The 24,938-nt window shown below is 37.0% G+C and overlaps 2 protein-coding genes across 2 annotated transcripts; both read left to right on the top strand.

Annotated features, from left to right (window-relative positions):
• The first annotated feature begins 1,421 nt into the window (after window positions 1–1,421).
• LOC117926459 (vacuolar cation/proton exchanger 3-like) lies at window positions 1,422–8,707 on the top strand. Its single transcript, XM_034845552.1, has 13 exons — window positions 1,422–1,654; window positions 1,731–1,915; window positions 2,039–2,299; window positions 2,394–2,461; window positions 2,786–2,814; window positions 3,325–3,521; window positions 3,655–3,867; window positions 4,627–4,755; window positions 5,018–5,134; window positions 5,225–5,278; window positions 7,681–7,797; window positions 8,089–8,185; window positions 8,266–8,707. The coding sequence occupies exons 2-13, from the start codon at window positions 1,868–1,870 to the stop codon at window positions 8,286–8,288; spliced, it is 1,353 nt and encodes a 450-aa protein (XP_034701443.1). The 5' UTR covers window positions 1,422–1,654; window positions 1,731–1,867; the 3' UTR covers window positions 8,289–8,707.
• Window positions 8,708–9,383: 676 nt separating this feature from the next.
• LOC117925887 (flowering time control protein FPA) lies at window positions 9,384–24,296 on the top strand. The gene is made up of 4 exons (XM_034844997.1): window positions 9,384–9,514; window positions 9,646–9,957; window positions 21,150–22,396; window positions 22,827–24,296. Exons 1-4 carry the CDS (start codon window positions 9,512–9,514, stop codon window positions 24,067–24,069), a joined length of 2,805 nt encoding a protein of 934 aa, XP_034700888.1. The 5' UTR covers window positions 9,384–9,511; the 3' UTR covers window positions 24,070–24,296.
• Window positions 24,297–24,938: the final 642 nt, after the last annotated feature.

Below are 24,938 nucleotides of genomic sequence, written 5' to 3'. Positions count from 1 at the left end.
CTTTCATGCCTTTTTTATGATGATGATTGCCATTAGGGTGGAAATCAAGCCTTAGCAAGAGAGTCAAGGTCATCATCTCTACGCGGATTGGGCAATCATACCAAACAAAATCTGTTGACTGGTGCCATTAGCTGGCTATCGAGCAAGAGTCTTAGATCATGTAGTTGACTATGTATTTATGTTTGTCAATGACACAGATTGCACTTAGCAATTAGTAGACATTGACTTTTAGGTGTAAATGTCATCTAGGCTGTTACTCAAGCACTAGCTGTGATTATCCATCTGCTCAATGCCTGGAGTTTCCGATTGTGTTAGTTAATCCATTTGGAAATCTCAATTAACTTGGTTTGTCTATTTCGTTTGGCATCCAGAATGAAGGAAATCTCTTTCGTCTTGCGTCAGATGAAGTTTGTTTTAGATGGATTGATCTAGACGAATCATTTGCAACCCTTGGATGGACCAAGGGTTTTTTATTTAGGGGAGGACACGTGGAGGGAAACCCCCTATAAGAATATTTTGAAAGTTTATAGTTATTATTATTTTTTTCTCATAGAAAAATTATTTTTGTATATTTGAATATTTAAATAAAATATTATTTTTGAAGACTATTAAGAGAGAGGATAGTTTTGAGGAAAAAAAATGGGAGGAGAGAGCAATAATAATTTAAAAGAAAAAAAAACCTTTTATTTTAATTCTTTTTATTCTTCTAAATTCCACCTTAGAAAAGTTTTAAAAACATCACAAAAACACGCCATTACCTTAATTTCTTTATTTCCATGAATTAGCTTTATTCTAATTTCTAAAAACAAAATAATAACCAAAGTTTTTAGGTCATCTTCATGATATTTTGCAAAATAATTATCAAAGAACCCATTTTTAAAATATATATTTTAAAAAAAATATTAAAAATTTAAATATAAAAAAGGTATTTTTGACTCTTTTTTTTTTATTTTATAAAAGTATTATTAATATAATATTCTAAAAAAATTGTCTAGAATCAAAATGCCGTAAAATGTATTTTTTAAATTATAAAATTGTTTCGCATAGTGAAAAAAAAAACTTTAATTTAATTATTTAATTATGCCACCCATTCCATTAATAACTATATCTGAAAATGTTATTATATTTTATGCAACTCCAATCAAAGCTTAAAAAAAGTTACAATGTACAAGAAGTTATGTATGAGATGTAATCGAATAAAATTATTTTTAACATTAAGTCAACTTATTTATTTGTAGGGAGAAGAAGAGCAGGGAACTAAACGCCATCCTGTTGGTGGTTTACAGTTGAGCGGGAGAGAAATGCGGAAATGGGGGAGATGGGATAGGAACAATAGCCGAGAATGATGGAACCCATTGGTTGCGGTTCTTCTTCTGCCTCTTCCATTCCACGTGTTTCTTCCTTCTTTCTTTCTTTTATTGCTTTCATTCATGGGTGTAGTTTTTCTTTTTCAACGTCTGGTCTTCTTCCTTCGTTCCATGTTCCCCTTATCATCCGTTAATCCCAATAACCACCCACCACCTACACTTCTATCCACCATTTTTCATTTCCCACCACGAAAACTACGGAACCCATCCCATACCATGCTCAGAAGCGAGAAATTGTCATCATCTATGTGATTTCAATCATATTAACACTTGATTGTTATCAGCAGGTCAGTTTCTTTTTCCTCTGTGTATTTTTCATGGGGTTCATTTGTATTGAATATTGAAGTTGAAATGGGTGAATAGGTAAATAAATTCAAGATAATGCTCCTGGGCACCACCCTTTTCCATTCATTGGAAAAGTTGAATGAGCAGTGATGCCCATGCTTGGAGATGGATGGTTCCTTGTTGCTTGCAGGGCATAGTCGCAGTAGCTGGGGCGTATGGACAACCACAAGTCACAAATGGTTGGAATTCACTCCCATCTCGAAGTCAGTTTCTTTCCCCCTCCTTTGCAAATATCAAAATTTAGAGCTTTGCTGAACATTTGTTACAAGGCATATTGCATTTGGCATTTGGTACTAAAATCTGATGGACAAGTGTGTGTTCCCCAGATGGGATCATTAGAGGAAAGAGCAGTGCTTGAGTTTGAGGACGAGAGTCTTTTTAGCCCAGACTCAGCTTCTAGAAAGACACATTCCCGGGAGGGTTCCCTGGTATTGGCGTCGTCTCCTGCTTCAGAAACTTCTGGTACTAAATGCATGAGTAATAGCATCTTCAATAGCATAAAGGTTGTGGTCTTCTCCACCAAAATCAACCTACTTGTGCCCTTTGGCCCCGCGGCAATTTTGGTGGATAAGTTTACTAACAATCACGTGAGTTGCATTCTATCTTGACATGCCCATGCACTTTGGATCATCACATAAAAATATCCACTTGTTCTCATTTGTTCTTTGGAGTGTATTTCAGGGTTGGGTCTTCTTTCTTAGTTTACTGGGCATAATACCTCTGGCTGAGCGATTGGGTTATGCTACAGAGTAAGGATTCATTCATTTTCTCTTTATATACATGGGTAATTTGGTTTGTGTAGAGTACGCTTTGTCAGATAGCATTACTTGGGTATGAGTTCTGGATATTTAATTTGGAAATGTAACCAACAAGTGTGTCCATAAGAGGAAGTGGGGACTGGTTATGACATGGATATTTCACATGGCCCTTTATTTCACCTTGGGGTGGGGTACATGGAAGAAAAACTTCATTTACCAGTACATATAACCAAAATTGATTATAATTTGTTTACTAACTTCTGTAACTTGGGTTTATGAGTGCTTAATATAAATCCATCTTTTCTTTTAATGCAGGCAGTTAGCTTTGTTCACTGGTCCTACAGGTAAATGTCTTGCTAATTTTGAAAGTTGGTCTTTTTTTCCTCACTCCATGTAGAACTTTAGGTTTTATAGAAGATCAGGGTCTTAATTAATATTTTGAAATTTTGATGGACAATCTATGAGGACTGACTTTTCTACTTGTTCTTCTAATCCATATTCATCCTTTACTTTTGTATGTTTTTGTCCTTTCGTCTTGAATATATATGGTTTGTTCATTGGCCTCTGTCACAGTATTGGTTGGCCCTGTACAACTCCACAGTGATGATATGGCCTGAGTTGGGTGTGGTTGCTTTTGTTTGTTGCATTGATAAAGTTGGGAATGGGGTTGCCTTGGCCCCTTTCCTAATTTTGTCCTAAAAGAACTCTTCATTTACAAAATGGTAAATGACACATGTATCTGACAAGTTTGCCTGGAATACTGGGGTCAATTTGCTCATATCATGTTTGCCTGGAACTTCAATCATCATTTTCTTTGTGGCTAACTTACAATGGTGTTGATCTGAGCTTTACAGTTGGGGGTTTGTTAAATGCCACCTTTGGAAATGCCACAGAGTTGATAATATCAGTTTATGCACTGAAGAATGGCATGATACGTGTTGTTCAACAGTCATTATTGGGCTCAATTCTGTCGAACATGTTGCTGGTGCTTGGATGTGCATTTTTCAGTGGAGGAATGGTTTTTTCTAAGAAGGAACAGGTGTTTAGCAAGGTCTGTTTCCCATTTTAAGTACAGTTATCTCTTCAAACCAAATTAGAAATATATAGTTAGTTTTGCTCTCTGTCTCTCTCCCATCCTTCAATATTGGTTTGAAAAATAGGAGTGTTTCTAATCTTATTGGCAGGCAGCTGCTGGAGTGAACTCAGGGTTGCTGTTGATGGCAGTCATGGGGCTTCTGTTTCCAGCTGTCCTCCACTTCACTCACACTGAATTGCATTTTGGGAGTTCTGAGTTGGCCCTTTCAAGATTTAGTAGCTGCATTATGCTTGTGGCATATGCTGCCTATCTTGTTTTTCAGCTGAAGAGTCAGAAAAACCTTTATGTTCCAGTCGATGAGGTTGGCCCTTTGATGTTTTTCAGAAGCCCACTACATTTTTTCTTCCTTGATAAGTCATGTTTTGTTTATCTTTTGTCTCTGGTTAGTTATAGATACTATGATCCACTGATCGTATACACAGTATTTTTGGGTTGAAGATGGAATTTAGTCATACTTCAATAACCATTTAATCCTTGCATAGTCAAAATTTTCATACCATACATAACTGTAATACTTATGTTGTAGAGACAGGACAGTCTTCTAGTTCTCATTTCTGTCGGAAACAATACTTATGTTGTAGAGATAGGACAGTCTTCTAGTGCTCATTTCTGTCAGAAACAAACACTTAAAAAAAAAAAAAACAGAAATCTCAACTTCATGCTTTAACATGATGTTCTATGCTATCTATCATAGTTATCTAATGCATCCTAGCTGCTTTGCTTCCTGAAGTCCCCACTTCCCACTTCCTCGTTTCATTTTCAATTCTCAAGCTATACTTCCTGCTTCTGCTTCTAATTTTTCTTCTCACATTAGGAACCTGCTCTAGCACCCCTGTTTTGCAGGATAATTAGGAGAACCTGAGACATCACTTTATTAAACATTAATATCCCCTAGATTCTGCATATGATTTATTAGTTAATATAATTTCTGTTTTCATCTTTTTCTCCAGTGCTGTAGTCCATCTCAATCTTCCATCATAATAATATCGAGAAAAATCCTCATTCTCTCCTTTTCTGCTTTATTGTGAATCGTTTTATCTGATAAATGGTATACAATCAGGGTGGGGACCAAACTGAAGGGGATGAAGATGAAGCTCCTGAAATTTCCAAGTGGGAATCCATAATATGGCTAACTATTTTGACTTTGTGGATTTCAGTCCTCTCAGAGTACCTAGTTAATGCCATAGAGGTAATTCTAAAACGTTTCATTTGTAATCTCTTATATACCCTGTTGGCTAATCAATTCCTCGGCATGCCTGTTTTATTACTGGGACAAGGACCGACGCATCCTCCGAATAAGAAAGTACATTGTTTTTGTTTTCTTTGTGTTCTCTTGTATATTGAAAGATGTATATCATTCAATTTCTTTGTTAAATTTACCATAATGGGGGGAATTCAGTCTCTTATTTTCGTTTTTGTTATCAGTTTTATAGTAAACTTCCTCTGTGCAGGGGGCATCTGTTGCATGGAAAATGCCAATTGCATTTATTAGTGTTATCCTGCTCCCAATTGTTGGGAATGCAGCAGAGCATGCAAGTGCAATTATATTTGCCATGAAAGACAAACTTGTAAGTTATTGTACTGCTAGCATCTATTAATAACTGCATTTGACATTGTTAACTAATTCTTCTGTTTCGATGGATTCAATTTTTTGCTAGGACATTTCCTTGGGAGTGGCAATAGGCTCATCAACACAAATATCGATGTTTGGGGTAGGTGCTATGTATTATCCAAATTCACACTGACTTGTAGCTCCAATATACATTATTTGAAGAGCTCAACTTCTCTTTCCTTGGTGTGCATCTCCATCTTAGATATGGAATAGCACAAATAACCTCTTTTCTTACTGCCATGGAAAACCATTAAAATAATAACGGTACACTATAGTACACCCCTCAAATAACAGCCGATTTCCTCTTCAAGTTCTCCCACAAATAACCTTAACTGTCTCACTTAACATCTCCTTTCATACCCCATGTCACACCTCCACCTTGCCTTAATGAATCATCCACTCATTAAATCCACTCCCTTGTTAGATCAGTTCAGTTAAATATGTCCATGAGCATAGTGTATGTTCCTATCTAGCCTACCTGTGAAAATATGTTTGCTTGTGGCGGTGTGTAGGCACACTTTTTGAGTGTGATTTTATCAGCTTCAAGTTTGTAGGTATATAGATGCTGTAACTGCTTTCTTTATATTTTATCCTTGAGAAGAGAAAGTTTTATTTAATCAAATTTATAATATTTAGATAACACCTGGAGAAGAGATGGTGGGGCACTGCATAAAAATTACTGATCTTCTTTCTTGGCTTCCAATATGAATCTTTATGATGAAATAGTTAGCCTTATTAAATAAGCATCATAGCTTCAGGTGAATGCTATCTGTTGGTTTAAAGAGTAACTTTAAACTTTTTCCATCCTTGAAAGGAATGTCCCTGATTCAGCGATGCCTCAGTATCATAGATAGATCAACCTTTTCTGTTTCTAGTATTGTACATTAGTTACCGAGAGAATAGACTTTGCACATCTCTAAAGCATACTTCCATGTGGTAGGAAGTTGCATTGGTAATGAACTTGTAAGTGATGGTTGATTGGCAGACTTGTATGGAAGTTCATTTTTGGAGGTCCTCCCAGCAATTCCTGGCCTTTGTGTTGTTTAATAAATTAGTTTTTTGCTTTTCTTTTTTTTGTTTTTGTGCTAGCAGTCGTTTGTTATTACCCAACAAATGAACAGCCATCTTTGATGCATGAGTGCCTTAAAAAAAAATTATTTCTTAAGTTGTAAATGGAAGGTAGATAATGTTAATGTTAGTATGCTACTAGTAACTGAGAGGAAAATAATCTAAATAGTATGTTATGTGGTTGCATTGGAAACTCAGAGCAGTGGATGAGGAAAAATATTTTATTATCTGTTTTGAAAAATTTCTAGTGTTGGTTGCATTTATGCATCCAATACTTTGTGGAGCTGAAGATTTTAAAAGCTTGTTTGAATGGGAAAAAAGTCCAAGACAGTGGGTTTCAGCAACATGCCTGTGATTGCTTTCCTTAAGAAAGATAATTACCAGTTATAAATCACTTAATATGGTCAATTTCGAATCCAGGAAATTGATTGGCAGTCAAACTAGGAATGGTCACATTTTTTTAAGGCTTACAGAACATTGTTGGCTCCTGTCTCTCTCTATTTCTGTGCATGTTCTGACTGTTTCATACCCAACCTTTTCATAATGTTCCATATAAATGATTGATGTCACCAAGAAAAAAAAAAATTCTGTTTTCCATTTCTTGTACTTCATACAACTGAGAGCTAGTTTTAAGGTCTGAGAGGGCTGACTCCTTTCTATAGAAGTTTTTTGCCTGTTTGTTGGCCATCTGCCTTCCTTTATATAGAAGTCTTTGCATGTTGGTTAGCCATCTTAGCAACAAACAAGCATAGTTCCTTGTTCAAGGTTTATCTCTGTCACGTCTCTTGAGTACTGCTTGACTGTATGACTAGAGCTTCTTTTTATTTCCGTCTTTCCCATGGCTTGGATTGCATTCTTATTCGCAATGTATGACTATTTTATTTTTATTTTTACTTTGAGGAGACAACTACCAAAAAAAGATTATCCTCAATATACATAGCATGAAGGAAAATAAAATAAAAGAAAGAGTATTAATTTTGTGGAATAGAATGTGTTTTTTGTGACCAGCTGCTAAAGGAGGGGCATTTTTTTTTTTTTTTTTTTTACTGTTTTCCTTGTTCTATGGATTGTTGAAGATGTACCAAACTGATTTGATATATCAGTATTCGGGGAGGAACGTTGAAAAGTTATTCTGCTTTCTCACCAAGTTACATAATACTCAGCCTGACTTTTATCCCGTAAGTTGGGTTTGTAGTTCATAGTGGTGCTGTTGAGAGCTTATTGAGCTTGTACTCTTCTTGCATCATCAGCATCATCATTGTCATCAGAGCCTCACTAGTACCATGTTATCAATTCTGTATTTGATGCATAAAGAAACTTGTATGTCTCTTACTATATTTCTTTGGCATATTCTGTCAAGGGCTTTATGTTGCTTGTGCCTTCCCCTTTGGGTTATTTACCTTGTGAAGACTCTCATTGTTGCTATGGCTGCAGATTCCCTTCTGTGTGGTTGTTGGGTGGATCATGGGACGTCCTATGGACTTGAATTTTCAGCTTTTCGAGACAGCCACCCTTTTCATGACTGTCATAGTTGTGGCCTTCATGTTGCAGGTTTGCCCACGGAGAAAATTTTCCTTGTCCAACTCCATAAGTTCCATCATATTGAAAGAAAATTTATTCAACATGAATGCCTGAATATTGGTCCTATGAATGACTTGAAAACTCGGAAGCCAAAATTTCCTGTTTGCACATCCTTCTTAGTAGTAGCATGAGTTCAAATTGCTGATGGATGAAACAGTTATCTATTCATTTGTTTATTTTTGGGTCTGTTTTTCCTCCTTGGCATAGCATCTCTGGTTTATCATGAACCCTTTTTATATAAGCTTCATGTTGAGCTTGCAGGAGGGAACTTCCAACTATTTTAAAGGAATAATGCTCATCTTTTGCTATCTGATAGTTGCTGCAAGTTTCTTTGTACATATTGATCCAACTTCTATAGGTGAGTTATTGTTCACCAGTGAACAAACAAAAGCTTAAATGATTTTGTTGGATTCACTGGAAATGCGGTTGGTTTTGCAGTGGATAAGCCCTCTAAGCATTAGAAAATAACCAGCAATGGATCATGGACAACGGATCTCCTAAAGCTCAAGCTCCATTTTCTGCACTGGGAATGAGGGTTTTTGCAGAGGACAATCCCCAGAGTTGAGTGAACTGATGGGTTCAAAAGGTGGAATTGCCAAAGCAAGTGAAGCATTTCCCAACTTTCAGGATGGTGTTGTTTGATGAGCAGCCAGTGGATCCTCCCTTGCTTCCCCCAGATGGCTGGATACAAAGTGTACTGTAGATTCCATATTGAATTTAAGATAGTAGGAAAAGCAGTATCTCCAATGTAATTTTACAAGTTGTACACCAATTTTCTCTTGCTAACTCATCTCAAATAGCTAATTTATTCGGACTAGTTCTTGTTCACCATTTGATCTCCACGTGTATAGGATAAGGGCTTCCACCCTATTTGATTTTACTCCCGTCAAGTCTTTATAACCATGGTTGCGCTTGGGTGGCATGATAATAAAGGGGCCAGCTTGATTAAATGTTAAAAAAAAAATTATTAATTTATTAACCCATTTACTTCTTCCTTCTTCCTTCCTGTTCCTGTTTTTAACATTAATAGTAATAAATTTTATATAAATTATTAAAAAAATTAGATAGAAGATAAAGAATAAGTAAAATGAATTTATATACATATATTTTTGTATTTTCATATTTATAACTTTTATTTTTGAGGAAGTTTAGTTGTACACTCTGTAAGGTGATTTATTATTATTATTTTTTATTTTAAAATGCGGGCAATAATTTTTTTAATTAAAAAATTTAATTTATCATAATTATTTTTATTTTTAAAATTATTTCTATTTTTTTTTAAATTTCCCCATTTCTTTAGTTTTTTCTTAGGCGACTTTATAAGCAAAATTGGAATAAACCCTACACATGGAGGGGATTTTAATATTTTATTCGGGGAATTATTCTTTTAAGATATGCAGTTTTTATTCTTTTAAAGAGGAAATGAAATGAAAAAAAAAAAAAAGTAGCATTGGGTGAGCGTGTTGGCGACACATGCAAAACCGAGGTGCCACGTGGCTGAAAAGAAAATATAACCAGATTAGGAATACTTGTGTGTATAAGAATGAGAATAAGGGCCATCCTCACAAACCCTAGAGCCAAATCGTGAACCTCTCTGGACTGAACTCCCAACTGCCGAATGCTTTGCGATATCGAAATCCGAATCAACGGCGCCATTTGAGACGATAAAAAGAAGAAGAATAAAATGGTGAGTTCGTATCCAACTTCGGATTTTGACATTTTTTTTTCCTGGTTTGTTTGGTTGCGGTGAATTCGATTTTGTTCGATAGATTGATTGTTGATTGATTGATGGATGGATGGATGGATTGATTGGTGTAGACTGGGAGAGGTGCAAGAGAGAGGTTTCGAAGGGATTACCCTCCGAGATTTGAAGAGAAGAGCCACTCTGGGCGGAGCAGTCACCCCCCATCGAGACACTTATGGGTTGGAAACCTATCGCACAGCATTTCTGAGAACACTCTCACTGATCCTTTTCTACAGTTCGGAGAGCTCGACACTGTCGCTTTTCAGCCGGGTCGTAGCTATGCTTTCATTAATTTCAAGCAGGAAGAAGATGCCATCCATGCCATGAGATCACTTCAAGGTTTTTCTGTGGCTGGCATGCCTCTTAAAATTGAGTTTGCAAAGGCGGTTAGTTTTGTCCCATCCTTTCGTTTCATGTGTACGTTTATATGTGTGTATATCAGTTGTTCAATTCATTATTTATATAAAGGGCATAGCAGCTTTCACTGGCAAACATTGAGCCAACACAATTGCATATTTTGCCTGAAACATTTTGGCCCAAGTTTGATTTAAAAATATAAAGAAAGGGAAAAGAAAAACAGGTCATGGCATAAATTTGAACTCATGCAGCAACAGGGGCACATGGGAATATCCACATGATCTGTGTGTTTAAGTTCACAATCTCATCAATAGTGCAAATTTTTTAATCTCGCATGTTCTTTGGGTATTTGGATTGAGTTGGTCTTTTACATTATGAACAGAAGGGTTATTCAGTCATCTTGCTTTGCACTCGGTTTCTCAAGTGCATATTTTGAAGATCTACATATCTGATCCAATGAAGAGTAATGCTTGAAAAGCATGCAATTTGTGCTTTTTAATGGTGAAATATATGGTGAACTGCTGATTATTATTATGAGTAGGACAAGTCTTGTCTAAAGAGTATCGATGATACAAGGAAAATGTAATTCTTTTTCTGGTTAGGCCAACAAAAATTTATATAGAAGGTGCCTAACAAAAATGGTTCGCCCCTATGTACATAAGGGGTGTACGAGAAGCTCCAAAGAACAAACCCCTCCAAAAACACAGTAAACCTGGGACTTATTATACACAATTTAGACTATTTATAAGGTCCTAGAATGGACAAGTAGCCAACCACTCCTAAAGGGATTTGAAAAAGTCTCCTTCAGCTTTTGATCTGATTTCTCTTCTTCATTAACAAGTTCAGTCATTATGCACCAAAATAAGCAAAGTGGAGTCATTCGCCAAACCTTACTCCACTACTTATGTAAGCCTCTCATCTTTCGGCACAATGAGGAAAATATAATTGCTTTGAAGCTTTACTTAAAATTTACCGGGACAAACTAAAAAAAACCATGAAATGGATGTATAACTGCAATATTTAGAGAGACAAAAAGGAAAATTTATCTCAATGAAGTGGAACTGTGGAGTGTAACCCCTTTAATTATTTTGACCCATGTTGCTCACATTTTTTATTTTTTGGTGGCACTTCTTGTCGTCTGGAATGGGCACTTTGTGTATGTTGGTATTGCATACATAGGGGTTAACTATTGCTTCTAGAATGGCAGAAGATAAGATAGCTAGCAGCTGATAGTGAATTTTTAGGAGGTTTTTGAGTCCTCACCAACAGGTTATTAGATTGTCACATGAAATCTCATTGGTGTTATTTCCTGGAAAAGGGATTGTTACTTAGATATTTTGACTTGGTCTATCCATGTATGATAAGATAGATAATAGCATGACCATAATGAAGAAGATACAAGTAAATTTGCAATATAGGATCTGATGGATAAGTAGATTAGCATACTCCAGAAGAGGTCCAAGGATGTTTGTTGTTTGCTGAAGAGGCTGATCAGGTTACAGTTAAAAGTGAGAGCTCGAGATTTAAAGCTTTAGAATTGAAAGATTTTAAGATAAACATAAAAAAGGACCATGTATAGATTGTAGTGGCATTAGAAGTATAGACCATGTGAGGGCTGGGAGATAACTTTATGATGATCATTTCTCTGATGTTGGGTTGAAACTAGTAGGGTTGACTGGAAAAGATGTTAAATCAAAATGTGATGATTTTACTTGCTAAATGCTCTTGCTGAGTTGTGTGATTTATCATTGATGAATACCTATCAACCTAGAGAACCTTTTTTTATAAAGGGACACATGTCCGTACGGCTCTCTTATTCAAAGTATATCTAATATGAAACATTTCTTTTTTTGATAAATAAAGAGATTGTATTAAAAAGCCACCAAAGCAGTGGCTAAAATTACAAGAGAGAAAAAAAACTCCCCTCGCACCCTAGCTGAAACCAAGGCCCGAGGAGCATCCCAAACCACATGAAACATGATTAGCTTTCTCAAAACAACTTGTAAATTATTTCACTTTATTTTTTTGGAAATATAAATGGTTGTCTTATTTGTGAAACTTCAAGACCCATCTGCAACATGTGCATAACAAAAGAAATCATAAGATGCTCAAGGAAACCTTTCCCCTATGAAAATTGGTCATAGAAGTGCTTTAAATTGATTCATTCAGAAGCAACAAAAAGCAATCATATTATTGTATTCAGAATTACGTCGTCCCTCATTTCTCTCCCCCTTTCTTTCTTCCCACAGTATTCTCATGTGAAATTTTGCTCCAATGATGGGAATATAAATATTTCTATATAGTAAAAGTAGAAAGCTAATAAGAGGTGTCTTCTATATTTCAAATTTCATTTCTTATGATATTGTTATTGTTTTTATCATTATTGTTATTATCATTGCTTTTTATAAAAGAATATTTTTATTATTCTGTAAAGTATGCTATTCTATCTATCTTGAAGAAACTCTTCTCTCTCTCTCTCTCTCTCTCTCTCTGCATGTTACAGTAGTGTTATTACAACTAAAACAATATTCTTGTCTTGAGTTCTGTTGAGTTGATGATCATGAAATGTGTAAAAATATGCAAAAAGAGAATATAACAAGAACAGTGAAAAAGAATGCCCTTCTTTGATTGAAATAACGAACTAAGAATAAGAAGAAAAGGTGAAAGGGGAGAGCAAAAGGAAGTACTTCTTGTTGAAGGGCCACAAGGTTCACAACGAATTTTCAACAGTGGTAGAGTCCTTCCTGATGAAATTACCTGCCATTGATATTTTGAACCTGAGAATCCAATTGATAGTATGGGCTACTACAAAAGCATGATGAACAACCCTACTATAACTATGAAGAGACCACATTGGAATTTGTTTAATTAGAAAAGCAAGTAATTCCAACAACACTATCACCTTCCACCATAACATAAATTATTGCATGGTTAGCACTTTGTGGAAACTGTTGAAGGCCAAGCAACTTACCATGTATATTCTAATATGCCTTTGCTGAAGTTGAGAAGACAAACAGAATATTGCCAACATGATCTTTGCAAATACATCCCAAATTTCTGATAAAAAATACCTCGATTATTCATATAACTTGGGTTTCCAAATGAACAACACTTGACATTCTATTTCAAGTAGACAGATTAGAGAGAGCCCCAGAGGAAATATGATTCAAGGTTCTAGAAAGTTTAGAAGATGTTACATGTTTCCAGTCTGTTAATGGTATTAAAGTGATATCTCAAAATGAGGAAGACTTCAACCTTCCCTGAATGGCACACCAAGGGAAGAACATACCTCATAAGTTGCATTTTTCCTATCCTCCGAAATAACCTACAAATGGCTAAGCAGGCATTATAGCATAACACCCTTGTGGCCCACCAAAATTGGAAAATAAGAGAATGAAAGTAAGTCTCTTTGTGTAGAAGCTCAAATATCTCTAGGGAAATGAAGTCGTTTGGAGCTAACAATAATTCCTTCTTGCATAATGAGTCTCCTTGTAATGTGATTTCACAGCCACTGAATTGCCTCAATTATTTACTTCAAAGAATTTATGCATGGGAACACTCTTCAGTGTATAGTGTTTGTATTAGGTTTCCCCCTATGTTTCATGATTGGCCCTGACTCTTTGGATGATGTAGCTTGTTTTCCTTTATGCATGCGTCATGTATTTTTCTGGTATTGTTACATTTTTCTTTATATGTGCACCAAAAAGAGAAAAAAGAAAGGAATGCATTGTACGATGCAAGGTAATGAAAACTGCAACAAACTAAGGTGCTACTGGATTAAGTGTCTCCCAATCATCTCCCTCCATTAAATTTTTAAAATTGAGTAAATGCAAGTCCCATACTTGTTCTGAAACCATTCATTATGTGGCATCCTTTGGAAGTCCAACTAAATTGACCTTCGACATGGTGAAAATGAAAGGATGCATCTCATTAAGCACAGGATGATAACTGGAGCTGGTTCCTCTATTTGAACCTCTTTCAGCACTCTTAAAAAAACACATCGTAGGCAGTCTTTGAGGACCATTCCAGAAAGAAATTTGTGCACCAAGACTCACAGGTTTAGCCATGCAAAACCCTTGTACTGGAAGCCTTATTGACTTCTCCATTGACTATTTCAAAACCCCTGTACTGGAAGTCTTATTGCTTACTAATCAAAAAAATTTCTCCATTGAATATTTCACCATTGAATGCAAAGCAAGAATTGCCAGAAACAAGCAAGTCCTGTCACAATACTGATGCCTTTCACAATGCAGGAATTTGTTTGGGAACTTCCACTCGGATAATTTGGGGACATCTAGTCCAAGACCATCAAAATCCATCTGGCATATGATCTAAAATCTCAAATAGTCTTGGTCAGTGTTTAGGAACTCTATTATGGTATGTTACATCCGGAAAATGATCTAAAATCTCAAACGGTCTTGGTCAGTGTTCAGGACTCAATTATGGTATGTTACAGCATTTTGGAACATTTGTATTCACTTGTTACAGGATTCCAAATTTGAATCACATCTTCATGGATGTTCATCAAGTGAATGATCTATTTGTTAATCCACTCTTATTTCAAATTAATCCTTCCTTTCTTTCTCTTTCTTGATTTCCTCCAGTTTTTCCAAGTGTGGGGTGGTTGTGAAGGAATGCCATCTAAATAAATATACAAGTAATTTTTATTGCATTCAAAAATGTAGATGCTGGTTCAGCAACTCTAATTATCTCCACATCCACTGCCTACTGATTGTTATCACTCCATTTACTCTTAAGTATGTGGAAGAAGGATGAAAACATAGATATGCTTTCAGTTGTTTCTTCTGGGTTGGCACTTGACAATCAACCACCAAGTCAAGTTTAGTAAGACCTGTCACAACTAGTGAGCACAATATTTTTCTACGGTTTCTTAAGCTTTGGAAAACCAAGTGTGCAATTTTTGTTTATTTATTTGATAGATAAATGAGTAAATATATTAAAAGCGCTTAAAAGGAGGTGCACCAACATAAGCAGAACCAAGTATGCAATTTTCAACTTAAACAGGATATATTCGTACTTAACAGGATATATCCAGAGTCTCTTTTGATTCAGGAAAGATGTTCAGAAATTTCATATTAGTCAATAGAACTGTGGTGCTCTATGCAAAACTGATGCCCATGCAATTGAACTTTTAACAATTTGTAAGAGACTACACTATTATATAGATTTTCTGGTTTTATTAAGTTAGACAATAGGCCAATTTGATATAATGATAGGTTGATCATCTCCTGTTCAATTAAATTTTAGTGGTACAACAATTTTTAGAAATACAGGATGGGGCAATACTACTCTTATCTGTATTTTCCTGGTTATGCTGCAGTTGCAACTTGAGGATACATACTTATACAGTGATCCATTTGTGGGGCCTGTGCTAGATAATATCAAGTTTGTGAACAATGATTGGGAAGCAAAGTACTTAGATACAAGCTAGTTGATGTGTAATTCACAAACTTGTCAATTTGTAGCTTGAGTGATGATTAGTCTGTAATGGGTTTCTTTGATGTGTATAACTCTTTAAGACACAAAATTGCAACAACCTTACTCTAGTGTTGAAGATAATTGCTATCAATGATATTCTAGGTTGCAAAATTAGGTCTAATACTAAGCAACATCCCCATTATTTTTTTTAATATGCAGAATAGACATAAATATAAAAATATTAATAAAAGCACGTACTAACATGCAATCCATGTACATACAATGTATACAGTTTGCACAAAGGCAAAAGGAAAAAGAATTGAAACAACCAACTTCCATCACTAAGCTAACCAACTCCCAAGTGATCTAAAAAATCAGGAGTGATTAGCATTTTCCATCTCTCCATTTGAATGCAAGAACAAAGTATTAGAAACAAGTTCTTCACAATCAAAATTGATCGGTGCACTCATCAGAGGTTCTATTATTGTGTTCTTCTAAATAGACTGTGAAAACCATGATTTGACCTCCAAACCATCTTCTTCTCTTGGTGCCTGTGAATGCTCCAAGCCAGCAAGTAATACAGCTCTAACTGATTGGGGGAGAATCCAAAACACTCGAAAGAAAGAGACCACCAAAGACCATGTACATTTACACATGTGACACCAATTTGGGATGAACTTGCATAATTTTACCAACTTAGCAATGTGCTAGACCACTGAGATTATGTCTACCACACAGCCACTTCCTGGTCCTGGAAATTTTGTCTCAACCCAAGGTCCTGTTCCTAACCTCCTCTATCAATGTAAAATAATCTGTCACCCTGGTTTTCTTATTCTCAGTTATGCCATACAGCTCATGGAACCCAAGCTTCAAAATCTGCTCCATGCACCACATGCTGCCAGAATGGCTCTTTGCCCATTCTCTGCATCCAAATGAAGTATCCTCCTGAAATCCTCCCACCTGCTCCTAGTACCTTTGTAAAAGCTGGACCCATGACCTTGCTTCTCTTAACTTTTGCACCCTGCATTGCAAATATAAACCCCAAACATTATTGGGCATTGCATCATTTTATGTGCATCATGCAAGTGTATGGTATAAAGAGATGATATTTACTTTGCTCATCCAGCAAGAACCATGGCAAACAATTGCTGTTAGATATCAATTAATGATGCATCTTATGATAATATGATTCTTCTATTTGAAATTTTACTTGATTACATAGTTTACGTTGTTGGGAGGAAAAAATTACGCATACTACTGAAAATGGCTTATCATGGATGGAAATATCAGCTTCAGTCCAACTGAATACCTTCTTGTGTCCCAATTTTCTGCACTTCTAATGAATGTTTGAAGGTATCATGTTCCACTTGTTTTGATCCCACGTAGCCAATCCAGGCTTGATCATGAAAGGACTCCATAAGGAAAGGCCTTTAATTTTTTAACTTGGTGCTGTATTGAGAAATCAATTAAATCTGTCTGGAAGGTTTCTCTTGTCAGTGGTTCTGAGGTTTGGCTCTTCTGTGGACTACAACAGTTCAAATTTTATTCCTGTTGGAGACTACTTTTATTAGTTATGAACTCTTTTTGGAATTTTTGTGAAATGTGCTAAAAGCTTTCATCTGAAAGAAGCTTCTGGTTGAATAATAAATTTTTTAATATCATATTCCAGTTATTCATCCTTGCTTTATAATTCCATGGTAGATTTTAAATGAAAAATTGTTCACCTTTTTTTTTGCCTTCTATTCTAAAGTTTGATAGGTACTTCTCATTCTCATTGAAATTCCATGGCAGCGAAAAAAGCTGTATACAAAGACTACATGATGTTGAGACTTAAAAATGTAAAGCTTTCACTTGTATGTGTTGGTTTGACCAAGGAGGCTATGCCCTTGTTATGAAATTTCAGAACTTGGTTAATGAAGTTTTTTTATCTTTATCCTGCTGCAGTAGCATGGTATTATGAATTGATTGGGTCAGATTTAGTTTGTTGTGAAGAGTAAAGACTTGCAGATTTTTTGCAAAAATTTATTGAGATGACTCTTGTTATATCTTGTTTTTGCTTTTCCTCTGTTCTCTCCTTCCTCTCTTCTCACATTTGAGTTGGTTGAGATGCATGCCTTAAATACTTCTTTTGATGCTTAGGCAAATCTTTAGGGTTTTGTATTTCTGTACTTCTTTCAAACTTTGATTTGGAATGACAAAGGTAAGAAAAAGAGTGATACAAATTTTGAGTGTTCTGAGATGATTATCTTCAGTTTTAATCTCCAATTATCTTCTGATGATCCAAATGGATCTACTATTTAAGATGAGGGTTAAAGTTCTAGTTCAATTACCAGCTAACCATTAGTTAAATGTTTATCTTGGAAGAGGAAGACCTCTAATTAAAAAAGGAATCAAAAGATAAGGTTACTGCTGTTACTTTGGGTTCCTTACATCAGTTTGATGTGACAGGAGACCCACATCAGCATCTGATCTACTCCATTGCCTTGTGTGTGGATCTCTACTCCTTGGAAAGTGGAAGTCTGGAAAGATAGAATAATTCAACTGCAATCAGGACCCTACTTCCTCCTCCTGATCTTGTGCTCTTTAACAAAAGTTTGCCATATAATCAGTAAGATTTTTTTGTTATGTGCACAATTTGCCCAAGCTTTGATGGAACTTTTTTACTTTAAAAGTTGATGGAATTTGTTTGTCATTTTTTTTCCAATGTCAATTGAAGCGCATTGATCAACTTAGTCACGTCCTTTTGAATTCAGTCATCCATCTTTCCTCTACCGTGATGTCAAAAGAAATATTTCTATTTCCATGTCTAGTCAATTTTGTATGGAAATTTCTGCTTCAAAGGGCATTTTCAAGTAAACTGAATACCATGTCATATTCACATTGTTTTTAAGTAAACTGAAAGAATGTATTTTTAATTTGATTGTTAATCTTCTCATATTTTGAGAGGCATACATGCTGTTTCTTAATCATAGGAGACCTATATTATGTTAGCCCTGGTCAAGGTAGCAAGCCAATATCTTGAGGATGGTTCCTTCATGAAATGAGGAGGTAGTAACCTTTGTCATGATGACATAGTGAGACTATTGTTCCTGTCTGTCTCTCTCTGCCTTTCAGCTAGCAGCATGATTGCGCTAAATTGTGAAGTTGGGAGTTGTCTGTTAACTGTTGAACAATTCTTTCATGATGAGTAGAACTCTTGGATTTGTGTCTGATGGATCTCAAATTCGTCCTTTAAAACTCTTTCCTCATACATATTGATTTGTGCTGAAAATTTTATGCATTGATGAATGGATGGACAAGCCAAATGGTTGCCCCTGCTTTTGCAAGTAGAGTTTTCCATGCAAGATGTATTATTTGGCAGATTGAAGTTCTTTTTGGGGTTTGTTCTGATATTTCCTTTTAATTGGTGTTTTAAGCTAAGCAGTAGTTTATTCTTATATTTCCTTTTAATTGGCGTTTAAGTTAAGTAGTGATCAACAGTGAACTTCAACAGACAAGCTCCTCTCTTTTGCATTTCTGCTGCCTTGCTATTTATTCCTTTCCATTCTGTCCATTTCTATCATCACAAAGCTCCAATGATTGGTTCAATCCCACCTGACCCCCATCCCCAAAAGATGACTTTTTGAAAGTAAAGCTGAGGTTATGAGAAAGCTCATGATGGTATTTAAACTCATTAGTTTTGCAAATGTGGATCATCCAGTCCATTTAGAGTGGTTGCTTCTATTATTTTTTTAATAGGCAATAGAATTTATAGATACGATAAAAACAACCCTCTCCCTCAACACCAAGCAATCTACAAATTAATCGAAGGCATTGAGTCTTCTTTTTTGTACAATCTAACCCATACTAAAAGGTTACTTAGGAATAAACATTTCAGCTTTTGATCAGATTGCTCCTGCTCTTTAAATGTTCTTTAATCTTTTCCCTCCGAATCGTCCACAAATTGTATAGCCCAGTGGGTCATTACATTCTTATGTAAAGGAACCATGCCAACTTAAAAGAGTCTCTCTGACCATGGAAGGAATGATCCAAACCATGCCAACTAAGGAGAATAACAATTGCCATAAATGATTTGGTTGAGTAAAGGAGAATGTGATTACGCTTCATTTCTATGAGAGAACATCTATATGATAGTGGTCATCCTCTCCTTTGAAGTTGATCTAGCGTCAACACCTTTCTGCAACTAGCTTCCCAAGTAAAAACTCATTTTAGATGGGATCCATGAATTTCAAATTAGGTCTGTTGAGAAGGGAATTGAACTCCTTGGCTCCAAAACAGAATAGAGAGATTTGACAGAGAAAACTCCACTCTTTTAATCCATCCAAACCACCTTATCATTTTCTTCCCTTTACCAAATTGTCTTGCAATTTTGAGAAAAAGTCTGCCGAAGAGTAAGCTTATTCAAGTAAGGGAGGTGGCTGATATTGAGGGGTGGGCTGCTGCTTTGGGTAGTAGGGTGGGGATCCCCACATTCTATCTAGGCCTTCCGTTGGGAGCCTCTTTAAATCTCAGGCTGTTTGGAATGTGGTGGGATCGCTTTAACAAGAGATTGACCTCTTGGAAAAAAACAATATTTGTTGAAAGGGTGAGCCTTTGGGGAAAAAAATCCTCAGGCAATAAGCTTCATCTTGTGAAGTGGGACATAGTTTTTGAGGCTAAGAATTTGGGTGGGCTTGATTTAAGAGGGCTTGAAATTCTCAATGATTCATTCTTGGCAAATGGTTGTGAAGGTTTTCTGCGGAGGACAGACAATTGTATATGGAAGAGTGTTGAAGGTGGCACATTTGGAGTGAGTGGTGATAGATGGTGCTCCAAAGGCATTGGAAAGCCTTGTGGAGTAGAACTTTAGAAAGGCTATATAGGGAGAGGATTGAGAGAGTTTTGGCTTAGGACTACCATCTTTGTTGGTAGTGGTTTAAAACGGAGTTCTAACTAGATTGGTAGTGAAATGAGTCCTTGCTTAAGGATTGTTTCCCCTCGTTTAGAATTCCTCTAATATCAATGCTAGAGTAGGGGATCTTTGGTTGGAGGAGAATGGACATGGTCTCTGAAACCATTGTTCTAATAGGAGTTTTCATGATTGGGAGTTGAAAGTTCACAAATTCTTTGATTTCATTCTTTGGTGTGAAGTGGAACAAAGATCAGGAGCCTGTCTGTTCTTATTGTTCTTTTGTGACAAGCTAAAGGGATTTGGAAGTCCAGTTTTTTTGCTTCTCTTTTTTTTGATCTCCTTAAACACTGCCGGTGTACTAGGAATGTGCCCCCTTTATGCTTGTGACATTTAATTATTTTATCTTATTTACCATATATATTTCCTTCTTTTAATCCTCAACCCCTTCCCACCCAAAACAAAATAGAGATGACTTTTTGACGGTCAGACTGAGGCTTAGAAGGAAGGTCTCTGTGGCATTCAAGCTAATGGGGCTATTGTTTTGTTTTTGTTTTCCTTTGTATTTTTTTGTATCCTTAAAGCTGTCATCTGTTATGTGAAAGATGTCTCGAAGATTATCTCACCAATGGACCAAAATAAATATGATGGTGCATGAAGTCATTCATGGCCTTCTGCTTATACAAGCATTATGTTGTTTGTTCTTTATTTCTCTCTTTCTCCATCCTGCATACTCATACCTAGTTCGTTTTCCTTGTGGGTTCATAATGAAGCTTAGCTTCTTTAGTTTTGTTCATTCATTTTGTTTCTTGATTTAATTGATGAGTCAAATCCATAAGAATTGTCCTTTTGTAAAATGGTGTCGACTTATCTTGGTGAGATTTTAAATTACAGGAGAAGTCATCAACAGCATCACGTGATGAAGACTACCTGCAACGACGGGATGAACAACGGTCCACAATAAGAGGATCTCCATTCTCTCAAAGGGACTCAAGAACACGTCATGGTAGTCCTGACTCATTTTATCCTGACAAGTCTAGTATCAGTGATAGAAAGGGAGAGCCTTGTGAGGTTTTATGGATAGGATTTCCCTCATTACTGAAGGTGGATGAAACGATTTTAAGGAAGGCCTTTTCACCATTTGGTGAGATTGAGAAGATCACTTCATTCCCAGGTCGTAGTTATGCCTTTGTCCAATTCAGGAGTGTGACGGCAGCTTGCAGGGCAAAAGAAACTCTTCAGGGGAAGTTATTTGGCAATCCCCGTGTGCATATTTGTTTTGCAAAGAGTGAACCTGGTCCATCAAACGGTGGAAGGAATGCAATGAATGCACCTCCATCCCCACATTTTCAGTCCAATAGTCGCCCTGGATCTTCTGAAAATTTCCGGCAAGAGAGGAATTTTGGGAACTTCCCTGGAGATCCCAGTGTCAGATCTCCTCGTTTCATCTCAAATTTGGAGACAGAAGATTCTGATGTCATTGATTTTGGTAGGAAGAGTACTTTATGGACAGATGGAAATGGTACATTTGAACATAGGAGGTTCCGAGACATGGGATCTGAACTAGGAGCATCAGCAGACGTATATGAGCATCACAGTAGTCCTACAAGAGACAGGGTTGCTCACTTTCGTGATTTTTCTCCCCAGAAATTTCCTCGGAGAAGTCCCTTCTATGAAGATCCATGGGACTTACCAGAAGATGCCTACCTATTTCATGGAGCAAAGAAACTAAAAACTGGCTCCTTCCCTCCTGAGAAAGAGCTTCCAGAGTATCCTTTCTCTGTTGCAGAACAAGAGAAGCATTTACTGCCAAGAATATTTTCTGACTATCCCCAACCTGAGGCCATTGATAAAAACTTTGAGTCTGGATCGTTTGGGTATAAACAGATGTCTGATCACCCAATGAATCTGACCCGTCCTCATGGGGAAATGAGTGAACAGTGGAAAGCATCCTATGATGGTTTTCAGGTAGGTTCTGGTTCTTTGTCTTCAAACCCTGTTGATTGGAAAAGATTAACTCCTGAATCACATCCATCTTCTTTGAGTGGGGAGTGGAAATGGGAAGGGACCATAGCAAAGGGAGGATCTTCCATCTGTCGTGCTCGCTGCTTTCCTGTGGGAAAGGTCATGGACATCATGTTGTAAGTAGCCTGTGCTTTACTTTGAGATTCTTCTGGAGTAATTTCCCTGCAATTCCCACGGCCTCTCTTTCAGCTTGGACATCTGCTAATTAATAATTTCCAGTCATGACTCCTTTCTTTTTGTCATTATTTTAGGTTTCTAGATGTGAGTGATCACAGTCTCCTTCAAGGGTGCATTTTGGCATCCTATTTTGGAAATGCAATGCTTCATATTGTTAGCCCTCAAGGGTTCACATTTTGTCTAATGGAATAAATCAATTAAAGCAACTCACTTCACCAGAACTTAACATGTGATTGAGAGACCTTTAGAGAGCACTTTCATGCTTATTAAAACTACCTTATCCAAATTATAAGGTCCCCTATCTTTTTCCTTCACCTCCCTTCTGGACTTGCATTTTGAAAAATTACTAACACTCTTCATATGCTGCAGGCCTGAGTTTTTAGATTGCACTGCAAGGACTGGTCTGGACATGCTTGCAAAGCATTACTATCAAGCAGCTAGTGCTTGGGTGGTATTCTTTGTCCCTGAAAGTGATGCTGATATTGGATACTATAATGAGTTCATGAATTATCTAGGGGAGAAGCAGCGAGCTGCTGTGGCTAAATTGGATGAAAGAACCACGTTGTTTCTTGTACCCCCATCAGAATTCTCAGAGAAGGTTCTGAAAGTGCCAGGGAAATTGAGCATTTCTGGTGTTGTTTTAAGGTTAGAGAATCCTGGTTCTAATTTTGGTTCTCTTGATCAGCCGCAGGCACCAAGTTTCATGTCTTTTCATGGGGATACACAATACCCAAAGCCAACATCACCGTCGGGCCTGTTTCCTCCAATGGCATCTTTCCCAAATTTTGGTAAATCGGGAGTTAGCAATGTGTCTTATACAGGGAATGTTCCCACTTCAGCTCCACCTACCTCATTTTCAGGCTCTGCCCATGCTGTTGGTGGTGCATCCAATTCCATTAATGAGAACAGTCCTGAATATCTGCTTCATCAGAGGAACCCTTCATTGGGACCAAACTGGTCACCTCACCATCTGCAGAATTCAATTTCGGGTACTAGAAATGTACCTTTGCAAGCATCCAATAGTGCTGTTGATACCATGGTTCAGGACTACCAGTCAATTATGCAAAAGGCTGTACAAGGAACAGGCTCAAGTCATTATCAAACTGGAAATTCTGGCGTCCCATTATCTGGAAGCAGCAAATTGCCTCTTCAAGAAATCAAACCTTCAGTTTCATTGCCTATGCCTGTTTCCCTGCAACCAGAACAACTTGCACAGTTGGCATCATCTCTACTTGGGCAGCAGAGGCAATCGGGAAGCAGTATGTTGTCTGGGGGGGAAGATTTTAGGCAGCCGAACACAATGAATCCACCTGAAAACCCATTTCGGACATCTCAGAAATATGCTCCACAGAATCATCAAGTGTCTACTGAGCTTTCAACATCTCAGTTTGGTCAAGTGCAACAGCAGCAGCAGCAGCAGCAGACACCAAATGTGCCTGTAATGCCTCACACAAGTCATAGGGAAGTTCAAACAGGGGTTCAGGGGAATCAACCACTGCAAAGCACTGAGACACAAGAGGAACTGGAGGCAGATCCACAGAAACGCTTGCAAGCCACATTGCAGCTTGCAGCAGCTCTTCTTCAGCAAATCCAACAGGGGAAAGGGACTTGACCAGAAGCATAAAACTAAAATTTAGAGGTTTGCCATCCAGGGGAGTTTTAGTCTACAAACAAGATAGCGGACTTCGTCTGCACTAGATAGCGAAAGGGAGAAATGGCAGATAAAACTTTTTGGTTTTCTTGATTAGCTTTTGACTGGCTGTATTTTGCTTTGTTCTGTTTAATGAACACCCTGCTTATCTTTAATCTTAATCAGCTCCAATATTGCTTCTATTTTCATTTTTGTCCATACCAGTGGACTGTGAACCAACCAGCCCTGATGGGCGCTTTAATTTCACCATGACTGGAAACTTCCTTGGAACTGCATCGCTTTGCTTCAGCCAGGGTGTCAAATATCTTTAGTCCTGTAGGGATGATAGCCCTCTCTGCATGGTTTTTCGATCAATTATGGAGGTAATTGGGCATTAATTGTCAAGTTTACTGATTGAAAGGAGATGGGATTGCTGCTGCCGTATTATATGAATTATCATCTTAAAGGCAGCGAGTATATTCATATCTTGCCTTCTCAGCCCATCAGGGTGTGCCCAATTGGTTAGTGCAAAATGCCATGATGTATGGTTGAGGCACAAGGTTCTAGGATCAATTCTTGCCTCTGATTGAATACCCTGGGGATTACCTACTACTGGTTGTGGCTGGCGCGGCTGGTTGTGGTGGAAGGGCACAGAGGATGTTAGCTGTTGACATTTTTATGGAGTCTGAGAAAATGAATATCAGAACTGGTAATTACTAGGTTTTGTGCAGGGGGTGTAGGTTTTGCTCATTAGAATTCCCTAGCCTTGCCATGAAGTTCAGGAGTGGTGTGTGATTTTAAGGACTCTTTGTTATCTTATTCTATCTTCTTTCTTCCTCGTACCTAAAAAT

Source organism: Vitis riparia, chromosome 12 (genome assembly GCF_004353265.1).
Source record: "Vitis riparia cultivar Riparia Gloire de Montpellier isolate 1030 chromosome 12, EGFV_Vit.rip_1.0, whole genome shotgun sequence".
Lineage (NCBI taxonomy): Eukaryota > Viridiplantae > Streptophyta > Magnoliopsida > Vitales > Vitaceae > Vitis > Vitis riparia.
This window is presented reverse-complemented; position numbering and strand designations above follow the sequence as displayed.